The 13086-nt window shown below is 37.8% G+C and overlaps 1 protein-coding gene across 1 annotated transcript in view; it reads left to right on the forward strand.

Annotated features, from left to right (window-relative positions):
• Positions 1-13086, forward strand: part of Tnks (tankyrase) — a 443661-nt gene that overhangs the window by 404768 nt on the left and 25807 nt on the right. Inside the window, exon 27 of the mRNA XM_090403559.1 lies at positions 7546-7702. Within this exon, the coding sequence (XP_090259685.1) occupies positions 7546-7702 (157 nt within the window). The remainder of the gene's footprint in view (positions 1-7545; positions 7703-13086) is intronic.

Here is a 13086-nt window from a genome sequence, read left to right on the forward strand (position 1 = left end):
AAAATTTTTGAAGAGAAAAAATCCAGACAATTCTGACGAGGCTAGTGATGAAGAATTAGAATCTCATACAAAACGTCAAAATACAAAAACGAATACAAAAAAGGTTCGTCTTTACAATGAAAATTACTTATCAATGGGCTTTACATTGACTGGTGATCCAGATTGTTCTCTTCCACTGTGTCTCGTCCATGACAAACAACTTTCAAATACAGCAATGGCTCCAGCAAAATTGAAAAGACATTTCACGAAAAATCACAATGATATGGAAAATAAAAGTGCTGATTATTTTAAAATGCTATTGCAATCTCGAAAGAAACAGAGTGCAGTTTTTATGAATAAATTCAGTGTCAGTGAAAAGGCTCAGGAAGCAAGTTATTTTGGTAGCAGAAATTATTGCACAGAAAATGAAAAGTCGTACAGTTGGTGAGAACCTAATAATGCCAGCATGTAAAATTATAGTGGGTAAAATGCTGGGGCAAGATGCAGTACGAGAAATTGAAAATATTCCACTTTCAAACAGTACGATAAGTCGACATATCCATGATATGTCAAATGACGTCGAGGAGGTTTTGTGTGATAAACTGAAAAATAGCAGTTTTTCCATCCAAGTTGACGAGTCATCAGATCTTACCAATAACTGTTACATTGTAGCTTTTGTAAGATTTGTTAATGAGGATGAAATTCAAGAAAACTTTCTCTGTTATAAAGAATTACCTAAGACAAGCAGAGGAATAGATATATTCGATATTTTATCCTCATATCTGAAAACAAAAGGTCTTTCTTGGAAGAACTGTATTGGCATCTGTACTGATGGTGTCCATCCATGGTTGGCTCCATAAGAGGTTTTGTTTCTCATGTAAAAGAAGAAAATACTGATGTTGCAACACACAGTTTTATTCACAGTGAAGTGTTGATGTCAAAATCTCTTGGAGATGAACTGAAAAAAGTTTTTGATGATGCCACAAAAATGGTAAACTTCATTAAACAAAGGCCAGTTCACTCCAGAGTGTTTAAAAATCTGTGTGAAAACCTGGACAAAGAGCATATAAATCTTTTACTCTATATAGAAATCCAGTGGCTAAGTAGAGGAAAAATTCTAAATAGGGTGTTTGAGCTAAAAGGTGGATTGCAAAGATATTTTCAAGAAAACAATAAACAAGATTTTGCGAAGTGTTTTGAAGATCAAAAGTGGGTGCAGATGCTAGCCTATTTAGCCGACATTTTTCATTACATTAATATGCTGAACAAGTCACTGCAGGAAATATATTAACTTCAAGTGACAAGATTCTTGGGTTTAAAAGAGGGCTGAATTTTTGTAAAAATCATGTTGCAAAAGGGAATCTTGATATGTACTGGTGGGGCATAAAAGTAAAGAAGGATATCATCAAATTTCAAGTCTTATTGTAACCCACCTGGAAGAACTGATGATAAAAATCGAACATTATTTTCCATCCCTTCCAACACAAATGTATGATTGGGTGAGAAATCCATATTTGGAATCTTCTGCTCATCCTGAGAACTTGACCTTAAGAGAAGAGGAAGAACTTTGTGGTCTGCAATCTGATCGTACATTCAAGATGAGATTTACTGACCTATCCCTGGACAAGTTCTGGATTTCTGTTAAAGAAGAGTATCCTACTATTCATAGGAAAGCAATAAATATATTGCTGCAGTTTTCGACGTCCTACATGTGTGAGCAAGCATTTTCTTGTTTGACAAGTATTAAGAGCAAAGACAGAAATAGTCTCCTTTTTGTTGAAGATGAAATCCGTGTTTCTTTATCTAAAATCCAACCCCAAATTAAGTATTTGTGTACCAAAAAACAAGTACAGGTTTCACATTAGAAAATTAAACTTTATTATTCATATTTGTTTCAAAAATAACAATTCTTTGGCACATTTTTGTTTATATGATATTTTACTTTAATTTATCTGATTATTTTGAAAATTACAAATAAACGATAAAGATGTTATAGCACTTATTATTTGTTTTCCTCATGAACTTTAAATTCATAAATAATAAAGAAAGATACTAACAATGATATATAATAATTATTATGTAGGGGTTCCCTACAACATGGATATTATTTCAAGGGTTCTGCAAGGGCAAAAAGGTTGAGAAACACTACATTAAAGGGTTATCAGAAAAAATCAATAGAATCCTAGACCATTATAATCTTAATGCCACTTTTAAACCACCTATAAAATTAAAAAACTTATTCAACTCCTCTAAGGATCCTCTCCTCCCATTGGCACATCCTGAAGTTTATTGCCTCTACTGCACCTTTAACTTACCTTATATTGGTGAAACTGGACGTGCAATCCCTATACATAAAAATTGAATACAAAAGACTCGTAAATATAACAATTTTGGTGAAACAGGCCTCTCAGATCATGCTCTCAACACCCTACACCAAATTGATAGGAAAAGTAACTTACATCATACAAAAACCTGGTATGAAAGAAAATTTAAAGAAGCCTGTGAAATTCTGATTAACCACCCTAATCTCAACAATAATGGTGGCATAAAAATTCCAAGAATTTGGATGGCACATATTCAGCCTACTTAGTTTCCAGCATACTTTTAGATTATAAGCAATTTTCAGCTTTTATTGGAAACTATTGCATACCAATTGGTTGAAATTTATATATATAATCACATAGTTTTATATATATATATATATAAACATGTTGCTCTCCAGCCCAATTTAATTTTGTAACCTAATAGATAATAATAATAGGACTCTAGCTTTGATGTAGTAAAAGTGTTTTTTTTTTTTTTTTTTCCTCACCAGAAGTCAGGCCAATAATTGTTGTAACAGTTTGTCAGTAACTTTAGCAAACTATATAGATTGTAGTGCAGCTTGTTTCTTTGTATATTTTTGTATATTTTTTTTGTATATAATTTCACAGGCTTGTATCTTTGTATATTTGTTTCTTTGTGTATGATCCAGATGATGACCTTGATATGAAGGGCGAATGTTCATTTTGTTTATATTAAGCTAAAGTTTTGCTCTGACGCAGTAATTGTCTCCATAATTTTTGATAAAGTAATTAAGAATCACCCTGTAATAATTTTTTTCTCGCAATGTCACAATCGCCAGATTTGTAGTTTTACATAAACCCTTTCTTTACTGAGAATTCCACGTTTTGAGCAACTTTCCCAGAACAAGACTGCATGGTTATTTTCCCTGATCGGAGGTTGGGTTGCTATTGTGGTTATGGATAGATGTTTTGATGCCATTGCTAGTCCAGCACTCAAACCCCGTGGTACCCTCCATCATGTGCTGCTTCAGGTAATTATCCCTTAATAACTATATAAATTCCATTTCCATCTTGCCATGTGCCCTTTCTTCTTCCAATCTATATCTCCATATTTGAAGTCCCAGTGATAATTTCCCAGCCTTCACTCGTGCTAATCTGCTGATGCATGGCATCCACATGTTCCTCTTGACCTCCCTGGTCTATAGCAGCAACAAACAATATATTGTCTTATTGGCCTCTATCTCACACCAGATAGCCTCAAATGAACCAACTCCCTCAGATGTGAAATCCTCTTTAACTTCTGTTTTTGTTGGTGGAAGTACTTCAGCTGTTATTAGTAATACTCCTCCTGACCTATTCCCCTCTATCCTCTCTGAAAATAAAATACCTCAAACATTCTATACCTGTAACCTGTATATAATTTTCTGTTGACCAGGTCTTGCTGATTGATAATTTTTGGCCAAGTTGAGCTGAGCAATACCACAAACTCCTTTCTCATATTTCTAATACTTCTGGCATTTGTATTCATGTATTTCATCATTCCCTTGCATTATGTCATTACCAATGCATTCAGATTCGAAAGCTGAAAGACTAACAAGCTATTCATGATCATTTCTACATTCATGCTCATTTGTCCCAGGGTGGCTAGTCGCATGCTTGACTGCATCCCAGTACCTTTAGTTTCTGTGCATTTGCACTTCCAATTGCTTACTGAACAACACTTGCTCAAAACATCTAACACCAAGACCATTCAAATGTAGTCCATCAGGCATATACAAATCCTTTTGTCCATCAAATTCACTTCATACATCTTTAAACTGTGCTGTTGTTTTGGAATGCTTGAGGACAGTTGTTCCAGATGAGAATAGATGGAAGAAAAGAGGAATAGAAGAATCAAGTTTAATGTGTACAATAGAGCAAAAAAAGGAATATTAGGCAGCTGCTGCTCTTGTTTTAACAGGCCTAACAGAAAGTGGAAGAATGACGACCAGTTTAATGAAGCAGCGACTCCATTATTAATATGATGTCTTGGCATAATTCAGGATAGGCTTGGAGGTAAATGTCTATCCTAGGAGAGAGAGAGAAAGAGAGAGAGATCTGATTCTGTCTCAGAATTTGTGTATTACTTGGGTAAGGGAAGGTGAACTGAGATCCCTTTTGTTAAGGAAAAGATAAGATTACATTCTGGTTGCATTGAAGGTGAATAGTTATTCTTGCTCCCATTGAGGGATGCTGTGGCAATCACCATTTAAGGCATTGGTGAGGCACTCCTGATTGATAGCAAAGCTCGAAGAGAGTTAGTCGTCTACCATGACAAGGATCAAATGGCTAAAACTGGCTGTCCAATTACATAGGGTTGCAGTTAGACTGAGGGAAATGTCAAGAGCAACATGACATTTTGGCAAACCTTTTCATGGCATGTGGTGAGTGATGGCTACGGGGAGATCAGTCATAAATCTAGATTGTGGAATCCATACTGATAGTCACTGATTGATTGCAGGCCTCTATGTAGTCAAGAAGTTGGTTTATTATTTTTATGGCTATTTAGCCTATTTTTGTTATTGCATGCTTTATCTTCCGCTGAGTATGAAGTTGGAGTTCTTGATCTAGGGCAGGGGTTCCCAACCCTATGCCTGCGGGCACCATGGCGCCCGTCGACCAATTTGTGTGTGCCCGCTGCTGTTCAATCATGTGCCGTATAGTTTGAAATAATCACGCAACAATTCATGGCATGCTATATGATCAATGCGTTAATGACACATGAAGAGTATTAAACGCATACAATGTAAAGTAGACGCTCATTCGAAGTTGTTCATTCCAGTTTAAGAACTGGAATATCATCATCTCCTGATTATGAAGCACTGGCCAATGAAATGCAATGCCAAAGATCACACTAACTTACATATATATATTTAAATTTTTATATAATGTAAACTTTTAAGTAATAAAACATTTGATTATATTGTAAACTTTGTATGTATTCATTTAAAAAGAATTCAAAAAATTTGCTTGAAAAAATAGATGGTGCTCGTCGCCCTACCGGTATTTTAGAATGTGCCCTAGGAAACAAAAAAGGTTGGGAACCCCTGATCTAGGGCTTGTAAAATGGATAAAAAATTTTGGTAGTATAGAAGAGCAAAAGCAGTAGTCAGACCATGGAAAGGAGTAGAAGTTTCATAGGTAATCCCACTTTGTGCCTTTGTATGTGCTAAAGGACACAGGGTTAAGAGTGGTTGGAGGGAAGATGTTTTATGTGAGAGGAAACTTGCACAAGATTGGAATCTGAGTTACCAAGAGGAGAGGTAACCTCTATATCTAGAAGAAGTGAACTGGAATTTGGGTAATGTTTGGTGATTGCTCATAGCAGAAACTTTCCACTCGCATCCGATGAGTTGATCACTGGTGTTGGAAAGAGTAACCAGTTGGAGTTGTGAACAGTTAAGGTCACTTAAGAGGATGACTTTGCACCTACCAAATGTCTCATAAATGCACAGGTGCTACTCTTCTGGCAAAGAAATTATGGACTGTAGTTGATGTAACTGCAATTTGAGTTTTTGTCAAAAGTAGGCAGTCTGGTCTAGATGCTAGTAAAGTGATGGTATTTACGCATAGATGTTAGTAAAGTGGATGTAAAAGTGGTTTTGTTTTTTATGTATTTTGTTTGATTCATTATTTTCATGGAAATTTGTTTGGTAAGGAATGTTTATTTTAACTGCAGTGACATTATTATGTCACTGCAGTTAAAATAAACTGCTTTTTTGTATATTTACAACATATATGCTAGTTTGTTGTATATTTACAACATATATGCTAGTTGTCCTCCATGTCTGGGTTTTGTACAGTCTGTGAACTAGACTACATTTCTTCTTATATTCCTTCAATAACATTTTTGCATATGACCCTGGGTATGCAGTTCAGCAGTGCTTCTCTGAAACCCTCCTTGACCATTTCCCATTCATTCATATAGTTCTTTTGCATAGTATTGCTTTAAGTGAATTCTTAAGTTGCTAGACTTTTGTATTCCTGTATTTCTCTTCACTAAAAATTCATCATCCACCTTTCAGGTTAAGACTGCATAATCACTCTTTTTGTTAGCTGCAAAGTGCCTATCCTTGATTCTTGATAAATATCTGATACTGTTAGCAAATCCAGACTCAAATCCTAGGTTACCTCCCCTCTCTCTCTCTCTCACACACATTGCAGTTTTAAGTAATTGCCTCTCAGCAGCTGCATAAATTTTATTTCCTACTTGCCATATGCTCTTTATTCCTCCCAGTCTGTGGTCCCCATAATTAGGACCCTTATAATAATTATCAGCTCTGTGCTTACTGAGCGCAGTCCTCACTGAGCTAATTTGTCAACACATCATCATCCACATTTAATTTTGCATATACCCATCTATAACAGCCTATAGGTTTCCCTGTCGTCTTCTGTCTCACATGCTTCAATTGCATTGCTTCTCGTGACCCTGCTTTTTCCTTCCTCCTGAACCCTGAAAATATTCTGTTATATTTTCCCACTTCATATGGTTGACTCTAACTATAGCAAACTCTCTCACTATAACAAACTTTGAAAAGTCCTCACCAAAGTCGAATAGGCAAAATGCTACTCTAAAAGAAGTTCACTATATCCATTACAACCATTTCTGTGATCCCTTATGGGTTTGCTATAGTGATGTTGATTGTGTATCTTCCCATCTCACCCACCTCCTTAATACTTGTAACATTCAGACAAATGAAGTTATTTGGCAGCAAAAAATTCCTTACCATTATTGCTAATGCTTCTTACATCAGTATACATTATTTGTTCATTCTTGCTTTCTTTCTCTCACTGAACACACTTTCTCTAGACATTTAACTCTTGATGTATTCAAATGTAAGTCATCGGTCCTGTGTCCTTTTTGACTGCCAATTGCATTCCATACATCTACAAACCACACACACCATTCTTCCTATGCATTGTATCATTTTAGCTCATTTTAATTTATCACTTACAACTGGGAAATTATTCAAGCAAATCCATATTTTCTTGAATATTAATAATATATCCAATAATATATCTTACATTACTGTATAACATAATGAGGGGTAAAACCTCTATACAACTTGGTTAGTATTTATTCTCCTTACTGTTTTACAATAAAATCAAATAACTTTATATGTGTCATCTGTATATAGATTGAAGCCATAAAATTTCATCACATTAAATCTATGGAATTTTCATTCTTTTGTATGGATCTAATTTTTGTATCCATTAATAGAATTTTTTGTTTTTAATTTAGGCAAATGCTGCTTTGTAGAGTGACATTAGGCAAATCATTTCTTCAATTTAGTGCCATGAAGATGGCACATGCACCTCCTGGGCATCATTCAGTTATTGGGCGGCCCAGCGTGGGAGGCTTGTCTTATCCTGAATATGTAGTGTATAGAGGAGAACAGGTATGCCATTGTCATTTACAGTTAGTATGTTTTGCTTGTTTCATAATGATAAATAATGAACTACAGTTGTTGTAATAATTCTAAAGATCAAACATTAACTTTGTACAGTAGTAAAAAAAAAACACTAAACAGCCATGCAATCAGGAATATATATTCATACTTGTAGAAAAAAGCCATCAAAAGCCTGAAATGTGGAAAGGCAGCTGGAGTAGATAATATTCAACCAGAAATGCTCAAGTATGAAGGTATAAAAGTCCTACAGTGGCTGCACTGCATAGTTCAGGAGGCCTGGAGATAGGGACGAATTCCAGATGATTGTATTGGAGTTGTCATAGTACCCATATATAAAAATGGAAACAAAACTGAATGTGAGAATTACAGAGGTATTTCCCTACTGAGTGTTCCTGGTAAGAGTTATGCAAGTATACTTGAGAAATGGTTGAAGACGAAATTGTGAAGAAGCTGTATTAAGGCCAAATCGAGGCTGTCAGGATCAGATTTTCACTTTACAACAAATAGTTGAGAAATAATGGGAATATAACAAAGGTCTGTATTTAAGTTTTCTAGATCTGAAAAAGGCATATGACAAGATGCCAAGAGAGAAGCTATTGAAAATGTTACAGTTGTATGGTGTCAATGGAGCATTATATCAAGCAATACTTAGTCTTTATTTAAGTTGTAAGTCAGCGATTAGAATTGAAGAAAGTACAGGAAGTTGGTTTAATTCCCTCAAGGGCTCACTTTAGTGAGTACGGGCATGGCAAACCCGAGGTACCTGATGCTGGACCATGCCTTACTTCATGTAATATATATCTTATATTATTCTGTAGACTGGTCCCTCCTCTTCTTTCTTTGCTTCTTTCTCCTCTCCTTGCTCCTTCCCCCTGATGCTATTAGAGTATTCGAGGGCTAGGGGTGAGTCTTTCCTATCTTGCTAAGTCATTTCGTCTGATGCAGCCACCGAAGGAGGCAAGCTAGCCTCAATAGGTGCCGGTCCCAAGCCCGGATAAATGCGAGGGTTGATGTCAGGAAGGGCATCCGGTCGTAAAACTTCAGTGCCAACTCAAACTATGATTATGAGTCGAAGAGAAAATGATATAATGGCTAGGGCGTACCCCTTAAGCGACGCACAGCCACATCGTCCTACAGCTGTGAGAAGTGGACGAGGGCTACCGCATCAAGGGCGGGTGCGGTTAAAGAAGCGAGCCCAGCAGGTGGAGAGGATGTTGCGAGTGGGAACACTGAATGTTGGAAGCATGACTGGAAGGGGAAGAGAGGTGGCAGACATGATGAGGAAGAGGAAGTTGGACATTTTATGTGTGCAGGAGACAAGGGGGAAAGGCAAAGGAACTGGGAGATGGATATAAATTGTTCTACTCTGGAGCGAATAACGAGGGAAGAAATGGTGTAGGAATTGTGGTGTGTGGCAGAATGAAGGGTGAAATACTGGACGTGGGTAGAAGGAACGACAGGATCATGCGAATGAAAGTGGGTCTTGGAGAAGAGCGGGTGGTCGTATTATGTGTATATGCCCCGCAAGTTGGTTGTACAGCAGAGGAAAAAGATGAGTTCTGGAACGTGTTAGATGAAGAAATGAGGGAATTGGAAGAAAATGAGATGGTGATTGTCGGAGGAGACTTGAACGGGCACATAGGAAGACAGAATAGAGACTGTGAAAGGGTGCATGGTGGCCACGGAGTGGGAATGATGAACCAGGAAGGAGAGAGGGTTGTGGACTTTGCAGTAGCATTTGATCTGGCAATTGTGAACTCGTTTTTCTTCAAGAGGGAAGAACATTTGATAACATTTAGAAGTGGTAACAACAGCTCACAAATTGACTACATTTTGACTAGAAGAAAACATCTTAAGGTTGTGACAAATTGTAAGGTAATTCCAACAGATCAGGTAGCACAACAACACCGACTGCTGTGCGCAGACTTTAAATTAAGATCGAAGATAAGAACTTCTGGTTGCCATGGGATGAAGACAATTAAGTGGTTTCGCTTAAAAGAAGAGAGTGTGAGGAATCATTTTAGGGAGAGAGTGTTAGAGAGGATTTCGGATGGACTGGAAAGTGTACAAGATTGGTGGAAACATAATTCAAAAGTAATCCTGAGCTGTGCAATCGAGGTGCTTGGTGAGACATCTGGAAAGATTAGAGAGCAGAAGGAGGGTTGGTGGTGGAATAATGATGTACAAGTGGCAGTGACAGCTAAGAGGAAGGCAAAGCAGAAGTGGGATGAGTCAAGAGTGGAAGAGGACAGAGAGGTGTACAAAGAGAGAAAGCAAGAAGCCAAGAGAGTTGTGGCACAGGCGAAGGCCATGGCATATCAAGATCTGTATGATCAATTAGAAACAAAGGAAGGACAGAGAAAAATTTACCAACTAGCGAAATGTAGAAATAAAGCAGCTAAGGACATCTTACATGTGAGGCAGATCAAAGATGCTGAAGGAAGAGTATTATGGAGGGATGTGGAAATAAGAAACAGATGGAAAATATACTTTGAGGGACTTCTGAATGAGGAAAATGCAAGGACTCACAGAGGAGATGGGCAGCCTTCTGAGGGGATGGTGCAGAACATCAGTAGAATGGAAGTGACGGAGGCTATGAAGAGGATGAGGAATGGAAAAGCGGTGGGCCCCAACAGAATTCCAGTGGAGGCATGGAAGGCACTGGGGGAAGAGGGAATTGACCTGCTGTGGGACCTGTTCATGAAAGTTTGCCAACAGGAAAATATACCCGAGGAATGGAAGGAGAGTACTCTTGTTCCCATCTACAAGGGTAAAGGGGATGCACAAGACTGTAAAAATTACAGAGGAATAAAGTTGATGTCCCACACAATGAAGATCCTAGAAAGGGTTCTTGATGGTAGATTGAGGGAGGAGGTGGAGATTGCAAAGGAACAATTTGGCTTCATGCCTAGAAGATCAACAACAGATGCTATCTTTGGGTTACGACAGATGATGGAAAAATATCGAGAGAAACAAAGGGAGCTACATCTGGTATTTATTGATCTGGAGAAAGCATACGATAGAGTGCCAAGGCAAGAAGTCTGGAGGTGTCTGAGGGAGAAGAAGGTGCCGGAGAAATATGTCAGGTTGGTGCAGGAAATGTACAGAAATGTGAAGACAAGTGTTTGGACCTGTTTGGGACAGACAGAAAGTTTTCAAGTAACAGTTGGCTTGCATCAAGGGTCAGCATTAAGTCCGTTTCTGTTTAATATTGTGATGGAGGTGGTAACAGAGGAGGTGAGAGAAGATGCACCTTGGACAATGTTGTATGCAGATGACATCTTGCTGTGTGTAGATTCAAGAGAAGAAGTGGAAACTAAACTGGAAAGATGGAGAAAAGCACTGGAAGAGAGAGGTATGAGACTGAGCAGAAGTAAGACAGAGTATATGTGTTGCGCAGTGGGCGGTGGCCAGGAGACAGACCTGGAGCTGGAAGGAAATGTCATCAGGAAGGTGAGAGACTTTAGATACTTAGGTTCGACAGTGGAAGAAGATGGAGGAGGTGAGAAGGAAGTGGGATGCAGGATACAAGCAGGTTGGAGGAACTGGAGGGAGATGGCTGGAGTGTTATGTGATAAGAGGGTGCCGATCAATCTGAAAGGCAAAATTTATAGGACAGTAGTGAGGCCAGCTATGACATATGCTATAGAAACTGTAGCCCTGAGGAAAAATAACATTAGCAGGATGGAAGTAGCAGAGATGAGAATGCTTAGGTGGATGTGCGGTGTGACCAGAAAGGATCATCTGAGAAATGACTATGTCAGGGGAACAGTGAAAGTTACGAACTTAGGAGCGAAAATACAAGAGGCAAGGTTGAGATGGTTTGGTCATGTGATGAGGAGGGAGGACGAATATGTGGGAAGAAGGGTCATGCAGATGGATGTGCAAGGAAGGCGGAAGCGTGGGCGGCCAAAGAAGAGATGGAGGGAGCTGGTAGAAGAGGACTTGAAGATGAAGAACTTGGATGTGGTGACAGCCCAAGACAGGAAGGTATGGAGGAGACTCATAATAAACAGTGACCCCACTTAAGTGGGAGAAGCTGCAGAAGAAGAAGAAGACAGGAAGTTGGTTTAATGTTAAACCTGGTGTCAGACAAGGATATACATTATCCACTCTGTTATTCATTATCTATGTGGATCACATTATGAAGGAAGCAGTATTAAACCTGATATCTAAATTGGAGATGTTAATTTCGGCGTTTTACTTTATACGGATGAATGTGGATTGATACAGTAAAATTGCCTTAGAAGATTGATTTCGAGGAAAATTGTAGATAGGAAGTTAGTAATGATGTTTTTCATGTAGTATTATCATATCCTGTATACACGTTGAGGGTACATGTCAAGAATTTGATGATGATGAACATCAAATTTTGCAGACCACTTCAGGTTTCAATAAGCAATGGTCTCTTACTTGTCTGTGAATGCATGTATCATGTAAGGACTTTCACAATACATACATGCCACATAGAAAGAGCAGATTGGATTCGAAGGAGTTGGTTTGTTGGAAAACAAGGATCAGTCCGCTTAGTCAACCAGACCAGCATATTGTCCTGATAAAGATGTGCATTGCACACTCACAGAATATCAATATTATATTTTAGTATTTATTCCTGTTAAAGACTCCACAAATTGTTTCCTGGCTTTGCGTAATTCCTAAAATTACACGCTTCACGAAGAGCACGCTTTTTGATGCATAAACATGCATCACATTCACGTTAATAGCTCAGGTGCGAGGTAACAAATACGGATACCTTTGAACCCTTAGAATAGATGTACAGATAGCATAGTGGGTCAAATTCTTAGTGTTCTAGTAGTTTTAAACCACCCAGAAGGTGAGTCAGCACCCAGAAATCAGTGGCTGTGATTGGTTATTGTGTCAACCAATCCATTTGTCATTTGTCGTAAGTTATTGTTTTTGTTTTCTAAGTTTCATCTATTTTGCATGAATGAAGTGGAAACTGACGTGTTTAGGACACCAATATACACAAGTAATTTCTATAAATAATTTATAACTTTTTTGCCTATATTTACAATGGGAAACAGTGTTGATGATCTAGTGAATATCCTGTTTTCTGCCAGATCTTTTGGGATTGCATGATTTGATTATAGTCGAAGAAGGTAAGCCTCATCTTCCTCTTCCAAATTTATTATAATATTTGCACTGTTGAGTAATTGAGATATACTACAGTAATATACTTCGAGTAATATAGAAATATAGCATTCTCTTTCATTATTGTTTTCTAAAATATCTTAAACACGTTGTCCCCCACTCAATGCAGATTTGATTACAATTAATTGATCAGTTAAAGTATTCAAAGTTATCTGTAATGAATTGCATTGCTGGTTCGCTGTGCAATCATGTCAAAAATA

Source organism: Typopeltis vanoorti, chromosome 14 (genome assembly GCF_054136105.1).
Source record: "Typopeltis vanoorti isolate ZY-2024b chromosome 14, IOZ_Tvanoo_1.0, whole genome shotgun sequence".
In the NCBI taxonomy this organism is placed as follows: Eukaryota; Metazoa; Arthropoda; class Arachnida; order Uropygi; family Thelyphonidae; genus Typopeltis; species Typopeltis vanoorti.